This window comes from Rattus norvegicus, chromosome 14 (assembly GCF_036323735.1).
Source record: "Rattus norvegicus strain BN/NHsdMcwi chromosome 14, GRCr8, whole genome shotgun sequence".
NCBI lineage: Eukaryota > Metazoa > Chordata > Mammalia > Rodentia > Muridae > Rattus > Rattus norvegicus.
Genome location: NC_086032.1, coordinates 79,356,097 through 79,378,267, shown reverse-complemented (window position 1 = coordinate 79,378,267; position 22,171 = coordinate 79,356,097). Strand labels below are relative to the sequence as shown.

Genomic DNA, 22,171 nt, shown 5'->3' with positions numbered 1-22,171 from the left:
CGGGGGAAGAGACTGGACTACAGGCTCTTTGATTTTACCTAGCATTTTGGTTGTTCTGTTTTTCTCAAGACAGGATTTTACCGTGCAGCCCTGGTTGTTCTAGAACTCATACTGTAGACCAGGCTGGCCTCAAACTTACAGAGATCAGCTGCCTCTGCCTCCCAAGTGCTGGGATGAAAGGTGTGTGCCACCACTGCCAGCCTGACTTAGCATTTGAAGCCACCATCAGCTGGTTGTAGCTCTCTGTCCTGGGGATCAGAGGTGTCAAGCTTTAGAACCAGCTCCTGTCTTCCTGCCCTCCTGTCCTGTCCTGTTCTGTCCTGTCCTGTCCTGTCCTGTGTGCGACCCTTGCTGTGCACAGGCAGTGGTGAATGTGGAGCTTCTCTTTGCCAGTGACATGAGAGCACATCTGCCCCAGGCTGTGATGGTCCCCAAATGGCCCCATCATACTCATGCCCCTTGTTTCTGGGGCAATGTTACCTTCACCTGCTCTTGGGGAGAGGAGGAAGCTCAGGAACCATGTGACAGGCTCCCAGAGAACTTGAATGACAGAAGCCTACCTTCTCTCTTACAGATTCGCCATGTTCCACAAAGTTCGAATTCCTCGCCAGAACCTGCTGGACCGGACCGGGAATGTCACCTCTGAGGGCACTTACAACACCCCCTTTAAGGTACCAGTGGGCTGTGGGTATTTGCGGACAGAACTTCCCTCATGTCTGTTCCCGTGGTGTTTAAGACCACCCCAGGAACAGCTGGCCCTGGAATTACCACACAGCTCTCTTGGTTGGGTTTGGTGCCCTCAGCAGAGAAGGGACTTAGCCACAGTGTTTGTGGGCAAGGGTGGCCTAGATCTGGCAGCATTTTCTGGCTATGCCTGGCTATCTATGACTACTTGGGTAGGGGACTGCTCTCCCATAGCATACAGAGGAAAATGGTCTTAGCTATTATTGCTATGATAAGACGCCATGATCAAGGCGACTTACAAAAGGGAGTGTTTAAGTTGGAACATGTGATTTCAAAAGGTTAGAGTCTGTGGAGTAGAGAAAAGGCGTGGCAGCAGGAACAGCCGGGGGCTCACTTCTTGATACACAAGACAGAGAGGCACATTGGGAACGGCGGCTAGAGTTTTCTGAAAACCCAAAGCGCCCCCACCCCCTTGACACTTCATCTAGCAAGGCCATCCTTCCCAAACAGTTCCACTGACAGTGTTCAAACACATGAGCCTATGGGGGCTGTTTTCATTCATAGCACCACAGGAGGGTCACGTGGAAAGCTGTATCCAGACCCGGTAAGCAGGTACGATAATAACTGAGAGTGTTAAGGCTGTAGGTGGAGATGAGCCATGGAGCAGCCCACGGCTCTAGGGAGTGGTGAGCACGGACAGTTGGCTGACCCTGAGAACAGGGCTCCAGGAAGGACACTCCCCAGACAACCCTGACCCTTTGCCTGGTGGGAAAACAAGGACGAATCCAGCAAAGTTACTTAAGAGAAATTAGCCCTGTGAGTGAAGAAGCCACACGGGACACACAGTAATGTGAAGGCAGCCAATGAAAATTTACCATAATGTGAAAGGCGTGAAAGGGAGAGTTCACTGGAAGGCCCTGGAGAGGTGAGCGTCCAGCTATAGCAGCAGGGATTCAGAGATATGACATCCAAATGTCCCCAGCTAGAGAAAGAAAGACTGATGTAAGGAATCTCTGCTGTTCCAAAGAAGAAAAGCAATCAACTGACATGTGGGGGAAACAAGATCGTTAGAGGACTCAGAAATCCTTCTGATACAGGGGAATAACCACCATTATTACCTTGATGCCTCAGCTGTGCCCATGAATTGGAACATTATTAACACCAACAAAGCTGTCCTCTCTACCTGAGAGTGTGACACATGTCCCTTGTCTGGAAGACGGCCGTGCATGCAATGCCCTATTTTGGAGGAAGGACCCAAACAGTATCCAGAGAGCAGCAGCAGGGGGCAGGGAGCGAGGACACCAGGCTATCCCAAAGCATCACAGAGGGGCCCGAGCACAGCTTCTGTCAAACATAGTGAAGGGCAGGATAGATGTGAAACTGACACCAAAGACTGAAACAGTCCACAGGAGCTCAGCAGGAGCAGAGTGCCGAGTGAATGCAGGGCCCCATGCTGGACTGCCCTTGCATCTGGTGCCCATCTAGGAAAAGGCAGGGCACAGCACCCTCGGGTGGCCAAAGAAGAAGAGTCCACACAGTCGAACTCCAGCACTTATCTACTCAAAGCTCCCTCCTTGGGAGCCCTCTCTTCTCAGTACATCTGGTTGTACGCCACCTTCTTTGGGGCGTTCTCTGAGGCCGCACAGCATCTGACTGATGTGTGACACCTGTGCTTCTTCCCCAGGATGTCCGGCAGCGTTTGGGGGCATCATTGGGCAGCCTGTCCTCGGGACGCATCTCCATCATTAGCATTTCTGTGGTCAACCTGAAGCTGGCTGTGATCATAGCTATCCGATTCTCAGCCACGCGGCGTCAGTTTGGACCCACAGATAAGGAAGAGATCCCTGTCCTCGAGTATCCACTGCAGGTACTGCTGTCGGCATTGTTTTCTGCTTTCTGCTCTTCCTGGCCCCTGGATGTTGGTGAGAGTTCTCAGGCACTGCCCTGAGAACAGAAGTGCACCTGCCACGCACAAGGGTCTTGGGTCTTTAAAAAGGGCTTATGTCTGCTCAGAAGGAGGCACATGGGAAGGGGAGAGCCAGGACTCAGGTGGCAGGTACAAGATGAGGTCACCCTGCTTTGGCAGGGGATGCTATTCTGGATCAGGCTACATTCTTTGACTCATCTGTCCCATTCCTAAGAAATGGCCCCAAGGAAGCCATTTCTGGAAGCAGCAGGTGAGGGCAGCCCTTTAAACAACATGGCATTGAAAGCAGTAGAAGGAACACCTAGCCTCGTATCCTCAGAGGCAGTAAGGGGCAAAGCACAGAGGCCATGAGTGGAAAGGTCACAGCCACCTCCTGAGCTCCCCAGCCAGAGTTACACTGCATGTCCTGCTCAAGCACCCTCTGCAGCCAGAGGTGCAGTCATGGCCCCTCTTTATGGGCACAAGGATCAGGTTGGTGACCTGGTTGCTATATCTGGCTTAGGCCTTGTGCCAAGTGCTGCATAAGTAGGTGTTTGAGTGACAGTCAAAGGAAATGAGGCAAATGGCCTTTTCACTTCTGCCTTATTGTTGGCAGTGAGCTTTTCCAGTTTAGGAAGTAAATATTGAAGAAACGTAGGTCTCACCATGCCTGGGTAGCCTGCATGCCCTGCTATCGTCCTTGTTCCTCATTGTGACAACATATCGACTACTCTGGGTGCCCAAGGAAGCCCAGTGGTTAAGGAGCTCCAACCCAGGTCCTTGCTGGTGCTGCCACTTCCTAAGAGAGGCTGCCATGTGCTGACAGAGTTGGCACATGGAAATAATGCCTGTGCCTGGCACTCTGCAGGCATGGAGCAGCCATGGTGGCGGCTCCACCCATGTCCTCCATTCCAGCCATCTTTCTTCGTCCATTGTCCACCCAGCAGTGAGTGTGCACTGTCAGGTGCCGGTGTGTGAGTCCCCCAACCCCAGGATGATTGATCACCTTTCTTGGGTTCAAGAAATATGGCATGGTGGTTTAAAGCACTCGTCCTTCCAGAGGACCTGGGTTTGATTCTCAGCACCCACATGGTGCCTCACAACCATCTGTAACCTCAGCTCCTGTAGAATCTGACACCTTCCTGTGACCGCCTTGAGACCCCGGCACACATGAAATGTATATATGTAATACATGCAGCAAAGCATTCATATGCATTGAGTAGATAAGTATTATAAAATGACGCCTGTCTTGGGCTGCATTGTCACCAGCAGTGGGCGTCCTTCTTTCCTACAGAAGCTGACTCTGGGTTCTCCCGTGGTCAGGAATAGGCTGGCTATCTGGGCCAACCACTCTGGATGGCTGTTGTGTGTCTTGTTTCCCTCAGCAATGGCGCCTACTTCCATACCTGGCAGCTGCCTATGCCTTGGACCACTTCTCCAAGACAATCTTCTTGGACCTGATAGAGCTACAGCGTGGCCGGCAAAGTGGGGACCACAGTGACAGGCAGGTGAGGCATCTGTTTGACTGTTGCCAAGGTTGAGCAGCCCTGTTTCGGCACCGAGGCCAAACAAAGGCAGCTCGCTGTGGGAACAGAGCCTGTGTGAGTTCCTTCAGCTGCCCCACCAGCGTGCGGTTTGGCTCTCCCAATGCCTTGCCGTTTGGGCCGTGTCCATCACCCCTTATCTGGGGGATGTGCTGGCATGGCTGAGCTCACAGCTTCTTTTGAGAGCGTGACGGCGTCCACACTCCACATTGCCACCCTCGGAGGATGTCTCAGCTCTTCTTGTCTTTTCATAAACAACCCCGCAGAGGTCTGACTCCGCTCTCTGAGTTGACAGCCCAGGATCTGTGCCAGAAGTGAGCACGCAGCTCCACGGGGTCAGCTGTTCTGCACGAGGATGTCCATTGCTGGTTTCTCTGTAGATAGCCCCACGGGTTGGTGTTTGGCCCCTCCTTGTACTACCCCTGAGTGGAAATCAGATGTCAATCAAAAGACGTGGGTCTGGAGGCAGGTTAGTGCTGCAGACTGGGGCTCTGTACTGTCTTAAATCAGCCGTCAGATGAGCTGCACTGGGATGCCCAGGGCAGATCTGGAATGAGAGCCAGAGCATAGCACATGTTGGCGCAGTTCCCTTGAGAGGAACAGGCTGTTGAGGGGCGCTGCTGAGATGAAGGGGCCAAACATGCTTCCCCTAGCGAGTCTATGACCCGCCTTTGACAGCGTAGTTCTCCTGTTTCTCTTCTTCCTGAAACCCTGTGATGAAACCCAGCCAGGCACGATGGCATCTGAACCTCTCCTTAGTTGAGACGGATGCTGCTGGCTAAGTGGATATTTGTGTAGCAGGCATTGTACCCATGAAATAGAGAAGAGGGTGCATCTGAAACACATGTGAGCTTCAGGAAAGGCGGCCCACGAATGCCATGGCACGACCATGGTCCTCAGAGGGCTGCACTGGCTCCAGCGCTGTGCCAGTCAGGCTTCCCCTCTTCTCACCAGGTTCTCCCCAACAGGCAGAGCTCGGACGGGAGATCCACGCACTAGCATCAGCGGGCAAGCCCCTAGCCTCATGGACAGCCCAGCGGGGAATTCAGGAGTGCCGTGAGGCGTGTGGGGGACACGGCTATCTAGCCAGTAAGTTCGGGTTAGTTTGGGGGAGTTTCTCATACTCAGTTCTCCCATGGGCTAGTGGGCCACGGTCCCACAAAGTGCAGCCTATTTCTCTGGTAAGGTTTTATTGGGACACAGCTGTATCCATTCAGGTACACACTTCCTCTCACACACTCTAGCAGTACCCACTCAGACTCTTACTTCCTCCAGCCATACCCTCTCAGACTCACACTTCCTCCAGCCGTACCCACTCAGACTCACTTCCTCCAGCTGTACCCACTCAGACTCACACTTCCTCCAGCTGTACCCACTCAGGCTCTCACTTCCTCCAGCTGTACCCACTCAGACTCTCACTTCCTCCAGCTGTACCCACTCAGACTCTCGCTTCCTCCAGCTGTACCCACTCAGACTCTCACTTCCTCCAGCCATACCCACTCAGACTCTCACTTCCTCCAGCTGTACCCACTCAGACTTTCACTTCCTCCAGCTGTACCCACTCAGACTCTCACTTCCTCCAGCCATACCCACTCAGACTCTCACTTCCTCCAGCTGTACCCACTCAGACTCTCACTTCCTCCAGCTGTACCCACTCAGGCTCTCACTTCCTCCAGCTGTACCCACTCAGACTCTCACTTCCTCCAGCCATACCCACGGAGACTCTCACTTCCTCCAGCTGTACCCACTCAGACTCACTTCCTCCAGCCGTACCCACTCAGACTCTCACTTCCTCCAGCCATACCCTCTCAGACTCACACTTCCTCCAGCCGTACGCACTCAGACTCTCACTTCCTCCAGCTGTACTCACTCAGACTCACTTCCTCCAGCCGTACCCACTCAGACTCACTTCCTCCAGCTGTACCCACTCAGACTCTCACTTCCTCCAGCCATACCCACTCAGACTCTCACTTCCTCCAGCCGTACCCACTCAGACTCTCACTTCCTCCAGCCGTACCCACTCAGACTCTCACTTCCTCCAGCCATACCCACTCAGACTCTCACTTCCTCCAGCCGTACCCACTCAGACTCTTTACTTCCTCCAGCCATACCCTCTCAGACTCTCACTTCCTCCAGCCATACCCTCTCAGATTCACACTTCCTCCAGCCGTACGCACTCAGACTCTCACTTCCTCCAGCTGTACTCACTCAGACTCACTTCCTCCAGCCGTACCCACTCAGACTCACTTCCTCCAGCTGTACCCACTCAGACTCTCACTTCCTCCAGCCGTACCCACTCAGACTCACTTCCTCCAGCTGTACCCACTCAGACTCTCACTTCCTCCAGCCATACCCACTCAGACTCTCACTTCCTCCAGCCATACCCACTCAGACTCTCACTTCCTCCAGCTGTACCCACTCAGGCTCTCACTTCCTCCAGCTGTACTCACTCAGACTCACTTCCTCCAGCCGTACTCACTCAGACTCACTTCCTCCAGCCGTACCCACTCAGACTCACTTCCTCCAGCCGTACCCACTCAGACTCTCACTTCCTCCAGCCGTACCCACTCAGACTCTCACTTCCTCCAGCTGTACCCACTCAGACTCTCACTTCCTCCAGCTGTACCCACTCAGGCTCTCACTTCCTCCAGCTGTACCCACTCAGGCTCTCACTTCCTCCAGCTGTACCCACTCAGACTCTCACTTCCTCCAGCTGTACCCTCTCAGACTCACACTTCCTCCAGCTGTACTCACTCAGACTCACTTCCTCCAGCCGTACCCACTCAGACTCACTTCCTCCAGCTGTACCCACTCAGACTCTCACTTCCTCCAGCCGTACCCACTCAGACTCACTTCCTCCAGCTGTACCCACTCAGACTCTCACTTCCTCCAGCCATACCCACTCAGACTCTCACTTCCTCCAGCCGTACCCACTCAGACTCTTTACTTCCTCCAGCCATACCCTCTCAGACTCTCACTTCCTCCAGCCATACCCTCTCAGATTCACACTTCCTCCAGCCGTACGCACTCAGACTCTCACTTCCTCCAGCTGTACTCACTCAGACTCACTTCCTCCAGCCGTACCCACTCAGACTCACTTCCTCCAGCTGTACCCACTCAGACTCTCACTTCCTCCAGCCGTACCCACTCAGACTCACTTCCTCCAGCTGTACCCACTCAGACTCTCACTTCCTCCAGCCATACCCACTCAGACTCTCACTTCCTCCAGCCATACCCACTCAGACTCTCACTTCCTCCAGCTGTACCCACTCAGGCTCTCACTTCCTCCAGCTGTACTCACTCAGACTCACTTCCTCCAGCCGTACTCACTCAGACTCACTTCCTCCAGCCGTACCCACTCAGACTCACTTCCTCCAGCCGTACCCACTCAGACTCTCACTTCCTCCAGCCGTACCCACTCAGACTCTCACTTCCTCCAGCTGTACCCACTCAGGCTCTCACTTCCTCCAGCTGTACCCACTCAGACTCTCACTTCCTCCAGCTGTACCCTCTCAGACTCACACTTCCTCCAGCCGTACCCACTCAGACTCACTTCCTCCAATTGTACCCACTCAGACTCACTTCCTCCAGCTGTACCCTCTCAGACTCTCACTTCCTCCAGCTGTACCCTCTCAGACTCACACTTCCTCCAGCCGTACCCACTCAGACTCATTTCCTCCAGCTGTACCCACTCAGACTCTCACTTCCTCCAGCTGTACCCTCTCAGACTCACACTTCCTCCAGCTGTACCCACTCAGACTCACACTTCCTCCAGCTGTACCCACTCAGGCTCTCACTTCCTCCAGCTGTACCCACTCAGACTCTCACTTCCTCCAGCTGTACCCACTCAGACTCACACTTCCTCCAGCTGTACCCACTCAGGCTCTCACTTCCTCCAGCTGTACCCACTCAGACTCTCACTTCCTCCAGCTGTACCCACTCAGACTCTCACTTCCTCCAGCCGTACGCACTCAGACTCTTACTTCCTCCAGCCGTACCCACTCAGAATCACTTCCTCCAGCCGTACCCTCTCAGACTCTCACTTCCTCCAGCTGTACCCTCTCAGACTCACACTTCCTCCAGCCGTACCCACTCAGACTCACTTCCTCCAGCCGTACCCTCTCAGACTCACACTTCCTCCAGCTGTACCCACTCAGGCTCTCACTTCCTCCAGCTGTACCCACTCAGACTCTCACTTCCTCCAGCCATACCCACTCAGACTCTCACTTCCTCCAGCCGTACCCACTCAGACTCACTTCCTCCAGCTGTACCCACTCAGACTCTCACTTCCTCCAGCCATACCCACTCAGACTCTCACTTCCTCCAGCCGTACCCTCTCAGACTCACACTTCCTCCAGCCGTACCCACTCAGACTCACTTCCTCCAGCTGTACCCACTCAGACTCTCACTTTCTCCAGCCGTACCCACTCAGGCTCTCACTTCCTCCAGCTGTACCCACTCAGACTCTCACTTCCTCTCAGCCATACCCACTCAGACTCTCACTTCCTCCAGCTGTACCCACTCAGACTCTCACTTTCTCCAGCCATACCCACTCAGGCTCTCACTTCCTCCAGCTGTACCCACTCAGACTCTCACTTCCTCTCAGCCGTACCCACTCAGACTCTTACTTCCTCCAGCTGTACCCACTCAGGCTCTCACTTCCTCCAGCCGTACCCACTCAGATTCTCACTTCCTCTCAGCCATACCCACTCAGACTCTCACTTCCTCCAGCTGTACCCACTCAGACTCTCAATTCCTCCAGCTGTACCCACTCAGACTCTCACTTCCTCCAGCCATACCCACTCAGAATACCCACTCAGGCAGTCCTAAGTCTTCATGTCAGAGAACTGAAATGCTTACAGTCTGACCTGTCACAGGGCAAGTTCACCAACCCGTCCTAGCAGCCAGATCGCAGCAGTTTCCGATGCCTCATGCTTCCTGGTCAAAATTTGGAATAATGAGGAAGTATAAAATGCGTGTGGTCCTAGCATGCAGCTGAGTGGAATTAGCAAGTTATTTCAATGTGACATTTGGCAGATGACTTTGTAGGAAACTAGCGGTAGTTTTAATGTAGTGCTAAAACTCTGATAAGAGCATTGCATCCCACAGGTACCTAGTAGGTGACTTTGAGTACATGGTCAGGTCAGCACCTCGTGTTGTCTCCATTGTAACTGGGCAGGTTACCCTCACTATATGCTCGGCTTTCTTATTAGAGTAGGGTAGAATTATATGCATAGCATATAGGTTCTTCCAAGGAGTCACTATAGCATATAGTGCCATATAGTATACTCATAAACTAATAATAATCTACTGCTCAAGAGGGCCACTGCTGCTGCAGACAGCACAGAACTACGGACCCCTTAGTGGCCAAAGAGATGATTCAGGTTCCTGTGGAGCAGTGGGTGCTCCTATGATAGCCTAGATTTGATGCTCCCAGTAACCTGGCCCAGCCCCTCCCCTACATGCTGTCTCCTACTGGCACTAGCGCGCGTTGGCCGTATCTGAGTTATTTGTTCGTGTGATTTGTCCTTTCTGCAGTGTTCTTGGTAGAGCTTTTATTTGTTGTTAAAACTCATAGAAACACACAAACAGTGTAGCTTTGTCCTGGCTTTAAATAGAATAAGGAAGTTACATCTTGAAGTACTGTAGACACAAACATGCCTGACCCACAGCTTACAGTTTAGCCAGTAAGGATGCAGAGACAGTCACAGCAATATAAGGAACCACATCCAGGTTAAACGTTGGCTCTCCAGCTCCACCTCAGATCGATCCCCGCTCTTTATCTAGTGGGTTAGCTAGGGCGCGAAGGGGCTGGACTGGCGCCTCTCCCTGCTGGCTCCTCCTTTCTCCTCAAAGAGAATGTTTTCTGGACAGCTCACCTCAGGCAGGCTGTGGGCAAAGCACATCTGGTGAAGTGCTGTTCACGTAGCAGAAGAGTGGTGTCAACATGAGAGCCAGCTCAGAGTTAGAAATTGCCTTTTAAAGGCTTCATTTAGCTGTAGGAGAGTAGCCTCATGTCCTGTCTCTGGAGTGGTCTCCACGCTTGGCAGGCTCTGTGTGTGTGTGTGTGTGTGTGTGTGTGTGTGTGTGTGTGTGTGCGCGCGTGCGCATGTGAGAGAGAGACAGAGACAGAGACAGAGACAGAGACACACAGAGAGAAACAGAGAGAGAGCGAGACAGAGAGACAGACAGACAGACTGCTGTTAATACCAACAGGCAGGAAGGTGACAATCCTCACTGCCACCAACTCTGTGCTGAATGTCCATGTGTCATCCCACAGCCTTCCTGGAGGCACCTTTTCTTCCCTAAGGATGGTGCAGAGGCACAGCGAGCAAATGTGGGCCAAGGGAGCAGGGAGGCAAGAGAGCACTTCCTGCCCCTGCTGGGTGGGGCTATGGGAGGGACACCTCTCAGAGCATCTTGAGTGACACTGTGATGGTTTTTACAGTGAACCGGTTTGGCGAACTCAGAAATGACAACGATCCAAACTGTACCTATGAAGGTGACAACAATGTCCTGCTGCAGCAGACCAGCAACTACCTGCTCAGCCTCCTGGAGCATCCTCTCCAAGGTGGGCACCTCTGTGGGGTGGAGGGGGCTGAGCGCAACAGGGTGCAGGATGCTCTCAGGCTCGGGGGGGGGGGGTTCCAAGCTTGCGGTCAGATGTGTCCTCAAGCCAGTCATGGCCGTGTAGTCCCCTAATCTAAGTAGCCCGGGAACCAAGGTGAGAGCATCTCAAGTTAGAAGGCTACTAAGGAAGACACTGTCTTGCCGGGCAGTGGTGGCACTTGGCACTTGGCAGAGACAGGAAAACCTGTCTTGAAGGTCCCACTGCAAAAAAAAAAAAAAAAAAAAAAAGTGTCTCAAAAAATAAAAAGTGTGGGTCATCTGCAGGATAAATAAAGGCCATCATCTGGTGGCAGGGCAGCTTCCTAGATACAGGCTAGCTAAGTAGGGATACCTTGCCAGAGGTGGGTGAGCCAGCAGGCCAGGCTCGTGGGTGGGGGCTTTCTGCCTTTCTCCAGAGTCACAGACGTGTGTGTCCTAGACGGAGCTCACTTCACAAGCCCTCTCAAGACAGTGAACTTCCTGGAAGCCTACCCTGGAATCTTGGGCCAGAAGTTCATGGCCTCCAGCAAGGCTGACTGGTTGGACTCAGAAGGTACAGACTCTCCCCTCTACTGCCCCGTGCCTTTCCACAGGGTGGGGGACTGAAGCACATGGGCTGGGGTGACAGTTCACAGGGACTGGTGCTTTTCTGACTTGCAGTACTTCCTTGGCTTCGTTGCCATTCATAATTCTTGGGAAGGTCTGTGGGACACCCACCCCTCCCGTTGCCCATGATTTGATTCTCTGGGAGGAGCCCCGTGAGCCACATGACCTAAGAATGAGGCATCACCCCAGCCTCAGCTGTGGCCTCCAGCAGTTGATGAGGGTTTTGACATGACAAGGATGACATTTAAGGTTCATGGATGAGTATCAGACAGCCCTGGATCCTGTCCTGGGCTGTCCGGGTTCTGAGAGTACGAGACACCATCGTTTCACAGTGTAGAAAAGACATCCAACATCAAGTTGTTTCTGCTTCTCCCTGATCCCGGGGGCTCCAGGCACCTTCCGTTTATGACTGTAACACTCCACCCCCTGCCTCTGTTGTCTCAGGATATCCTCTTTGTCGTTGAATAAGGACCCTTGTCATAGGAGTTAAGGCCTGCCCCATCCCAGGGTGATCTCACTTTGTTAGCTACAACTTCTTCCCACCTGCATAGGCCCTCTTAAAAAGACCAGCCATAAATTCCAGGGCTCTGAACCTGGGAGATATCTGGGGACCACACATGTCTATCTGTATCACACCTGGAAGGACCCTGAGAAGCATATACCACCCCATCCCCATCCCTGCCTCACCTGTTCCTTGGAACACTTACGGCTGAAGTCACAGTAACCTGCCTTCCCACTGCAGCTCTCCTTCATGCATGGTTGCGTGGTCACATCCTGTGTGACCATGCATAAGCCACTAGACCTCTCTGAGCCTGTGAGGTGGATTTGCCTGTCTAATAATGGGCTTCTTAGTTGAGCCATGAGGATATCACAGCCTGATGGTCTGTAGCATCATTTTTTCTGGTAATAGGCTATGTGATACCAGAGGCCCAAAACAGTTGTGACCAGACCCCTATTTTCTCCCCAGGAGCTCTGAGCCTAGCAGAGGTCCCCTTGCTCCTTGTCCCTAAAACCTGCAAGTCCTTTGGACCTAGACCCTTTTCCCCTGGATGTGGAATGTGGAGAGCATGGACTCCATGTATCTGGTTAGAACCTAACTCCCATCCAAGGCTGTGTGTCCATGCTCATCAGTGTCCCACGTCCTGAGCAGTGTGGGAAGTCTGCTCAGATATGGCAAGGTGCCAGCAACCCACCCTGATCCTCCCCTCTCTGTAACTGGCTGTCTGCTGCCAGTGAGAGCAGCATGCCAGACTGAGGCCTTGGCAGGGTGTCAACCTACAGCCCCCAGGCTGACCAGTGAGGCTGAGGATGGGAATACAGGTGCCTGTCCTTTCAGCCCCCGAAAGAGTAGCCACTGTGTCTTAGCTGGTTCTGAGTGGCTCTCTGTGGTCTGCCTTCTCAAAGCTGTGATGACGGTGTGGAAATGTTGTCAATCACATGCCCCACCAACTCCACCTGGTAAAGGGCCTTAGGCAGCTACCCTCTGTGGCTGGGTTTCCCTGTCTGTAAAACCACCCCCTCCTCTGCCGTCCTTGTGGAGACCCATAAGGTATACATGGCCAGAAGTGCTGTCTGCCCAGGGTTACATACGTGGCAAAAGGTGCTCTCAGCTGTTTCCTGTGTCCCCTCCAAAGCCCCCCTGGCAGCCTACCGTTGGCTTGTTTGCTACCTGCTCCGAGAGAGTCATCAGAGATACTGTCAAGAGAAAAAGTCCAGAGGCAGTGACTTTGAAGCAAGGAACAACAGCCAGGTAGGTCTGTTTCACAGTTTACTTCTGTCCTGTTTGGAAAAGTCAGCTCCTCGGCAGGCCCTACCCTTGCACCCTAGAATGTCAGTACCAGCCTTGGTGCTTGTGGGAGAGATGAAGGGTGTTGTAAATACACCTGACTGTGCCAAGTGGTGGCTGCTGGAAATTAGACCAGCAGCAGCTGGTATGGGGTGTTGGCTGCAAGACTATGGACCCACAGTAAGGGCTTTCAATGGGGCAGCACCTCCCACGGCCCACCCCTCCCCCCTTCTCACCCTTCTATTCAGTCCTTCTCAGCCACCATCTTTAGTGTACCCTGGTAGGAATGGGCTGTAGTGTTTCCTACTCTCTGCCCTCCTGGCTTGGTGTCTTCTGCTCTCAGAAGCAGCATGTGCTTGGGCTCGCAGTCAAACAGCACATACGTGGATCTGAAATCCTCCATGGGTTTAAAAGTTCTGTTGAGGCAGTGCATTGGGGACAGGGAAAGATGTGCTGGCAGTCACCACAGCCAGTTTGGGTATCAGAGAAGGCCACCGAAAGGTCTTTGGTGGCTAGCCTCCCTAGGGAGGTGAGCTGTCTGTGGCTAGAGGGATCTTGCAGGGCCTGTGGCTACTCGACAGCCTCACACACGGTATAAGAACGGGGGATTTGCATTTCAGAAACCCTTAAGAACAGTGAAGCATTAGCCCTGTCCAATAGAACCTGTACTCCGTCATTCCCAGCTACAGAAGAGGACAGGCCCTGTGCACTGGAACCACTCACTGTACTGTAGTGATGGGCTGGGCATGGGGCCAATGGAAAGTGAGTGGAGTGTGTAAATGCTATAGCCTCCCTTCACAGGGCTTAGCTTCACTTGGAGATCCTTTCGATAGGCGCCATCCTGTGTCCCCATGACGCTTAGCCTCACGATACTGACCTAGAATTAGCATCCCAACGTGGACCTCAGTCTCCGCTTCCCCGAAGTCCCTCCTCGTCGGAGACCTAGTCATAGAGTTGTTTGACTGGCTGCCTCCAGCACACCAGGCCTCTGTCCCGTTGCAGGTGTATGGCTGCCGGCCCCTGGCCCTGGCCTTCATGGAGCTCACTGTGATGCAGCGCTTCCACGAGCATACACACAGCTCTAGCGTGCCTCCATCTCTGCGGACTGTGCTTGGACGGCTCAGCATGCTCTACGGCCTGTGGTGCCTGAGCCAACACACGGCCCTGCTCTACCGAGGTGAGGCTGCTACCCGGACCGCTGTCTGAGAAGGTAGTGGCCTGATGCCTCTCTCTTTGGTGAGAAGTCATCCTAAAAGTAGTTCCTGCCATCAGCACATTCCCAGCCTCAAGACCTCTGTTGAGATTCTACAGGAAGGCCGCTGTGAGCTTGGTCCTTTATTTTCCCCCCTGGTAGCTTCAGAGGCCCACATACCCCACACACCATAGCCCCATGACCCTTCTCGGCCCCCAGCTCCCCTCACTTCCACCTGGAGTACATCTGGGCACCAGTGTGGTCTGATGCTGCCTACCTGTCCATTGTTCCCCCTGTGGTTGGATCCCACTCAACCCCAAGCCTTTAGGCCTTGCCTCCCTCATGGCTCCTTAGCCAGGCCTTATAAATGCCCAGGGGGAAAGGAAAATGTCTAGAGCCAGCATGTTTCTTCCCAGACATCACAGTAGGCTGGTCCGTGCTGTGATACCCTGACATCTCTGTCCAAAAGGCTTAATGGGGCTCAGTGGAAAAGCCATTTCTGACATATCGAGGCCACAGGGCTGAGGAGTGTGTGACGAGGCTGTGCTTGCAGGTGGCTACATCTCTGGGGAGCAAACAGGAAAAGCGATGGAGGATGCCATCCTGATGCTGTGTGTGCAGGTGAGCCGTGTCACCTTTGCTGGGAACCCTCTCTCTGTCCATACTGTACAGCCTCTACTGTCACCCCGAGGCTATCCACCCAAGCCCCACCATCACCCAATTGTTAATAAACTTCAGTGCGCCTGGCAGGAGTTATCCGAAGGGGAAGAACACTGTATGCATTTCAAGAAAGTCCTTGGGCATCCCCACAGCAGATTGATCTGTGGGGCTTAATAATAGTCCGTGTGAGGAAGCAGGGGTCACGGAACCACCGCCTCAGCTGCAAGTGTGATAGCTTTTGCAGGAGCTCAGGAGCACTTTCTGCCCCTGTGGCTTCAGGACTTCCTTTCCGGCCTCAGAAAAGCAGTCGGCCATAGGCTGGGGCTGGGCCTCGGGGGACAGGCTAACAGCCCGCACTCATCACCTCTGTCAGCCTCCCAGCTTTGCAGCAACAGCACATGCTGGCTGTCCCGAGTCAATGGCGACATGGCAGAAGAATGCAAACACACACCCAGGGAATCCATAACCCAGACCGGGGAGGCCTCAGAGCACTCCGTGCCTGCTCAGGTTTCCACTGCACTGGAACAGCCAACCACAGGTCTCTGTTACTCCACGGTTGCCCTGGAGACTGTAGGGCGTTGCCAAGTGGACGGACTTTGTTTCCCAACAGCTGAAAGACGATGCGGTGGCCTTGGTGGACGCGATTGCCCCTTCTGACTTTGTCCTGGGCTCCCCAATTGGCAGAGCTGATGGCGAGGTAAGGGGGAATGCCTCCTGCGGCCACTGAGGCGCGGCTGGAGTCTCTGTGGGCCCTGAGGTAGTGAGCAGTCTCGGGCGCCTTCCTGGAAATGGTCACCCTTGGGGAGCTTTCTGGGGACAGTATCGAAGCTCTTTGCCACTCCAGCTCTGTGTCTCAGGTACCATTCCTGACCAGCCTTTACCCCATGAAACAGGGAAGTTGCACCGTTGTCCTGAGTGACATACCGTTCCTCTGCAGGGACTGAGGCCCAGCTTCCTCATCCCTCCATGCCTGCTCTCCACATGGGTCCTGCAGCTCATTCACAGACATGATGTCAAAGCCGTAACCTTGACATAACAGCTACCATTTACCCACCCTGGCCCTGGTCTTTCTGGTCAGACATGACCCCATCTGCTTGGTCTATTTTTAAAACCTTTGCACCTTCAAGTTCTCCTCTGCCCTGCCCTCCAATCCCAGTTGACTACCCTTTGACTATCCCAACTGTGGGGCCATTGCCCCTCTGTGTCTTCCTGTACAGCCCTACAGCTCTTGTTTAGCTTCCTGGTGTCCACTTGCTACTGAATTCTAGAATGGTTTGTTCAGAAGTAGTTAGTGGACTTGGGCCTCTCTGTCACCAACAGCCAGGCACCCAAGATGCAACTAGCATCTTCTACCGCTGCTGCACCTCCCTGCCCTGTGTGACAGCCCACCACAAGGTGACGCCCATGTAGGGAGACATTCACAACCTGGTGTTCCACAGTGCCCTGCTACCTGTGAGGCTATACCACATTATTCTGTCAATATGACATTGTAAGGTGTTCCAGCCATGTGCTTGAGGTCTGATGGTTGAGGGCTAGGTTTAATCTTACCCACTCCAGGGTCATGGTGGCCTCAGACAGCACTTGGGGCTCAGTGCTTCACAAGCCTGTGAGGGTCCTGTCTAGGGGGTCTGAACCCCAAGATTGGCACACTCAGACTGCATGTGCATTGGGATGGGCACCCAGGGAGCAGACATGAGTCCGAGAGTTCCCAGATGCATCAGGAGCATGTACAAGCAGGGCCGATACCACACCGTTTTTATGATTAGAGCCTAAGGTGCAGCGAAGCCTGCCATGTGGTCCATGCACAGCAGAGCCAGCTGTGGACAGAGACCTGGGTCCTGTGTTAGAACTGATGGAGAACTTTGAGTATGAAGAGAACACTGAGGAATAGAGCTTGCCTCATTTGGGTGCCCCCAAGCAGATCAGCCTCTCAGGCATTTGCAAGCAGGACCTTCATTGTGGGACTACTACATCCATGCCTGGACGCACAGGGACTTCTGTTTCTGGGTGCTGCAGCTCAGTCCATGGCAGTGAGGTACTGCCTGTCAGGGGGACTGCACACACCCCTCAGCCTAAGGAAGAGGTGCTCTTCCCAGGCAGACATGGCTTCAGGAATGCAAACTCAGCCGGGGGTCTGAGATAGCGCTGATGGCAGTGCTATCAGCTCTGTGGAACGTGGCCAGGTTCACGCCACGTGGGCGAGAGCAGTCTGGGTCTGCTGTGCAGGAGGGCATGGGGCCATCTGAGCCATTTGCTCTGCTGTGGCTCTGCCCTAGCTGACTCTGCCCAAGGTTTCCACATCTGTAGCAGGTGTAGGATCTGGCCAGGTAAGATCTGGGCCTGCCTCTTGGATAGCATCTATTCTGCCTGTCTTCCACTGAGGAATTGAGACCAAGAATAGCTAAGACTCCAGTGGGGCCATCGGGGACCCAAGCCCCCACCCCCACCCAGCCTCCTGCTCTTCAGCCACACCTGGCTTGTGCATCCTGAGCTGTAGGATAGCTGGGACAGGGCTCAGAGAAGACAGAACAGGGTCTGGCAAATGTGGAAGGTGAGGGCAGAAGTGGGGGAAGGGTGCAAATGTAGGAGAGGCTGCCACAGGCAGTGAGTTCCCAGGGAGGGAATAGCCCAGAAGAGATGGTTCCCACCAGAAGTGCTTTTATGGTACTTCATAATCAAATTTGCTTAATTACTTCCTACTGGAGAAATAAAAGACTTACATAAATTAAACGCACATCATCACGACATTTCCTAAAAAGTGACAGTGGAGAATTTCCTGTCCTCAAGACAAGAGGACGCCACACTGGCCGCTTGTCCTCCGAGGACTCTGCTGGTCCTTGCCCTTCACCTCTACCTGGTGTGTCTCCTGCAGCTCTATAAAAACCTGTGGGCAGCTGTCCTGCAGCAGAGCGGTGTGCTGGAGCGTGCGGCCTGGTGGCCTGAGTTCACTGCCAACAAATCTGTGGCCAACAGGCTGAAGTCCCAGCTGTAGACACAGTTGGAGGGGTGTCTGAGCAGGAGCAGCCGATCCAGAGGCCTGGACCCAGACAATCAGACACCCACGCTGGAAGACACACTAAATCCTCTCCTTGACTCTCGTCAGCCTGCCGTACCCATCCCCAATGGGGTATTTGCAAGGAGTTTGCACAGTGTGTCTCCCCGAGGGCCTTGGAATTTAACAAAGGATTTTGTAATGCTATCTCGGGGGCCCAGATAGGAATGTAAAGTTCTGCTCAGGTAAACTTTGGGATCCGTGGAAGATTTTCAAGATGCTCTCTTCTCTCTGCTGCTATCTGCTTCTTTAACCCTGCTGTGGGGTAACCATACGTCTGTTTACCTGCCACTTGCCACTCTGTACCATGGACTGTCAGAATGTAATTTGAAGATTTTTTATATGAAAAAAAATGTTTTATTAAGTCCTTCGGTGGCACCAGAAGTTTCCACTGAGGAAAGTGCTCCCACAAAAGACATGCACCAGTTTGCTCACCACAGACACCCCCATTGTGTCAGTAACTGCTTAGCTGTGGCTTTAGTCCTTTTGTTCCTAAAACAGGAGGAATGCCCAGTGCCATCTGTTCCCGTCAAGTGTATCTCAGCAAATTCACACACGGCACGACCCTGCCACACTGGCCGTAGCCAGATCTTGTGATCCTGAAAGGCACGTGATGCCATCCCTTCCTGCCGTAGGGAGGAGCCCATACTGTTAGCATTTCTGACAAACTGTTCCGAGCCCCAGGTGCTTGCAGAGCCTGAGAGCCTCTCTCTTCGACATCTGCTCTCGGTCAGCCACTACACCCTCCCCTGGGTCGGCCCCTTCCCAGAGTCCCACCCCAGCTGAATGGGGGCCTGCCATCTTGAGTCTCTGTGGAACCTGAGGGTCATGTGTTCACAGATGATGCCCTCCACCGGAATCTATGGCTTTTCCCAACAGTGACCACTAGGTCCTCCCAGCTCTTGGGCTCCTTGCCCTCCAATCCTGCCAGGCAACAATCACCTCAGCCACCTGTTCGCCTCACCATACTTTTGTGTGGGAGCTTGGTTATCGTCCTGTCTGATTGGAGGCTGACTAGCATGTCACAGAAGTGCCCATGGTTAGAAGAGTGCTGCATTAAGATAAGTCACATGATTCCCAGGGTCAGGCAGTCTGACTGCAGAGCGCCCCCTGGTGGCCGAGGTGCCAACAGATAACAAATTATTGAAAATGGCTCATTAGCTAGCTATAGCTTCTGAGGGGAAGGAGAGTCAGTTTTCTCTCAGGAGTAGCCACTGGCAGGTTGATCGGGCTCCATTGCATGCCCACACACCCAAGAGCATATGTGCGGCACAGAGTGGACTTGATGGCTTTTGTTGTTGTTTTGTTATGTGTGCACATCTATGTTTTCATATCTACCGGTTGGGTATGCCTTTGTCCCTGGGTAGGGACTGGCTCTCTGGACAAGTAGATGTCCTGTTAGCCTGCAGACATCACATGACTCCCAAGAACGAATCGTGTATCCTGGTCCCTGCTCCTGTGCATGCACATTCCCCTCCTCTGTCCCGAGGCAGAGGCAAGTGGTGTGTGAGGCCTATGGGCAGAGGCCACATTGTGAAGACAAACTTGTAAAGGTCCCATAAAAATGAAACATTTGTAAACAGTGGGAAAGACTTGAATAATTGCAATAAAGTGTTAAAATTGAAGCCCTGCTTTCTCCTCTTCTGTCTCTGCCTGTAAAGCCAGCGCCCATTCCTGGGGTACTGTTGGGCAATGGCAGAATTCAAAGAAAAACATGTTTCTGGCAACCTCACACGTCTGGGAGTAACTGCTACTTTTTTCTCATTTACTTGAGTCACAAGACACAGAGCCTGCTCACTCTCCTTTGTTTTTGGAACTGTCAGGTTCCCTCCACCCAGTAGTTGGAGCAGTGGGAGTGACCTGTTCTGTGTGGTCCTCCCTCCACTCCCAAGGGTCTCCATCACCTGGTTCTGCACCACACTAGCTGCTATCATGTTAGCATGTATCCTTTTGGAATGCTTTTCCTCTTATGTGTATGGTGTGTGTGTGTGTGTGTGTGTGTGTGTGTGTGTGTGTGTTGTATGTGGGGTGTGTGTATGGTGTGTACATGCATGTATGTATGAGTGGTGTATGTGTGTGCATGCATGCATGTATATGTGTGTGGTGTGTATATGGTATATTTGTGCATGTGTGTGCGTGTGCATGTGTATTAGCATGGTATGGTTGTTTCCCCTACCAAGCCATGTGGACCTCCAAGGTTATCAGCTTCCTCCCAAGAGACACGGGCCTCAAAGCTTGTACTCCAGTCTCACTGTGGCTGGCACATAGGCACCTATATGTCCTTGCATGTGGCTAGCTCTCAGAAGGGGCTTGCAGGGTGCTCTCAGAGGGTGCTCGCTCTGCACCCTCTGCTATAGGACTTTGGATACCAAGTTGCCATAGAGGGTTGGAGACAGGATGAGCAGTGGCCAGCTGCATCAGTACCAGCTGTACAACATTCTCACTTAAGGAAAGACCCCTCGCTGCATTGTGTAAGCACAAACAGCAGCAGATCTGAGAGCACACAAGCCTGAGGCTGACAAGTGATGCACTTGGTAAGTCTCTTACATAGCTGCTTCCCCAGGAAGGCAGGAGACTCCTTGTCCTCAGGGTGGAAGCATTTCATAGTAGCAGGCTTGCCCAGGTGTATCTCCTGTATGTCCTCTTTCACCTCGTAACCCAGCCTCATTTGTTCTTGCTGTCCTGTGATGGCACCTGCCATTAGCTTCTTACTTAAAATGTTTATGTGCATGTTTGTGTGTGTGTGTGCAGGCGTGTGTGTGCCCCAGTGCACATGTGGAGGTTAGAGTCCATCCTGGCTCTCCGTCCTGTTTGAGCCCCTGTACACAGCAGGCGGGTGTCTGTCTCTCCCTTCTACTTTGCTGTAGGAGCATTTGTGACTACAGACACACACTGCCACACATGGCTTGATGTGGGCTCTGGGGATCTGAACTCAGATCTTCACGCTTGTGTGGCAAGCCCTTTTCTCACTGAGCCCTCCCCTCAGCCCCGTTTTTGTTCGCCACCTAATGAAGCAGTTAAACTCAAGTGTTTTAGCTGTAAAACATTTTTGTTTCTTAGTTTGGTTTGGCTTTGAGACAGGGTGTGCCTGCATAACCCTGGCTATCCTAGAACTTTTTATGTTTCAAACTCACAGAGGTCTGCCTGCCTCTGCCTTCCAAAGTGCTGAGACTAAAGTTGTGTATCACCAAGCATGGCTGTCTGTAAAACATTTTTACCTATGGAGAGTAGAAAACCGTAGTCACCCTTTGTAAATTATTTTCCCTCATTCGTCACTTGCCTTGTAATGTACTAGCCTTCTTGTTTTGGATTAAAATGGCTTAAGTGTTAAAATGGGAGCGATTTCTAACTTTATAACCCAAGAAGCATGTGGGCTCCCATCTTGTCAGTCTTACTTGGAAATTCTTCTCAGGCCAGGATCAATTTTGTTTTCATGAGCTCGTCCTTGGGTCCATTTCAGTTGTTATTAAAAGGCTGCATATTTTCTAGGCGTGGTGTGAGGTAGGGATTGGAGAGTAGCCAGTTAGCCTGCTGAATCATGCGACAGACTTGAATTCCCCCTTTGTAGGAAACGAGACTCAGGCTCCTGCTTCTGCACCTCTACGCCAGATTGTCCCATCTCTTGTTTCCAGAACCCACCCTGCTTCTCTGCTTTCTGTCGTTGGTGCAGCTAGGAAAGGCTCGTGTCTCATCTCTCTCAGAAATCTCTGAGGCAACTGAATTTGACTTTGTCTCCAGCCAGCCCACAGATCCAAATGGTTCCTTGGAGGCCCTGCTTAGTTGACAGGTGCACTCCAGGAGAATCTCTGTCCCTACAGGAAGGTTGTCTTTATATGAGGACAGCCGAGGCTGTCTGGTCAGGCCGTTTTATTTTATGTATGTGGGAGTTTTACCTGCCTGCATGTCTGCCTGGAACCCACAGAAATCAAAAGAGGCCCTGGAACTGGAATCGCAGACGGTTGTGAGTTGCCATGTTGGAACTGGGAATCAAAGCCAGGCCCTTTACAAGAGCATCCTGTGCTCCTAACTGGAGCCATGTCTCTAGCACTATGGTAGATTTTTCAAGCATTCCAACTGTGTCATGAGTTCGAGCATTTTTCTGTGTTATGCTCATGTGATGTCATCATGTGAC

General features: G+C 52.8%; 1 protein-coding gene across 7 annotated transcripts in view; it reads left to right on the top strand.

The window, feature by feature from the left end:
* Positions 1-19,664, top strand: part of Acox3 (acyl-CoA oxidase 3, pristanoyl) — a 46,557-nt gene extending 26,893 nt beyond the window's left edge. For 4 of the 7 annotated variants that reach the window (XM_017599392.3, NM_053339.2, XM_039092496.2 and 1 more), the window contains 11 exons: positions 575-671; positions 2,369-2,551; positions 3,976-4,098; positions 5,103-5,223; positions 10,583-10,705; positions 11,183-11,296; positions 12,984-13,099; positions 14,138-14,312; positions 14,881-14,948; positions 15,598-15,684; positions 17,860-19,664. In XM_017599392.3, the coding sequence (XP_017454881.1) occupies positions 575-671; positions 2,369-2,551; positions 3,976-4,098; positions 5,103-5,223; positions 10,583-10,705; positions 11,183-11,296; positions 12,984-13,099; positions 14,138-14,312; positions 14,881-14,948; positions 15,598-15,684; positions 17,860-17,979 (1,327 nt within the window). In that variant the 3' untranslated portion in view covers positions 17,980-19,664. Of the gene's footprint in view, positions 1-574; positions 672-2,368; positions 2,552-3,975; positions 4,099-5,102; positions 5,224-10,582; positions 10,706-11,159; positions 11,297-12,983; positions 13,100-14,137; positions 14,313-14,880 lie in introns of those variants that run through there. The other 3 variants (XM_063273675.1, XM_063273677.1, XM_063273678.1) reach the window with 3 other exon arrangements.
* Positions 19,665-22,171: the final 2,507 nt, after the last annotated feature.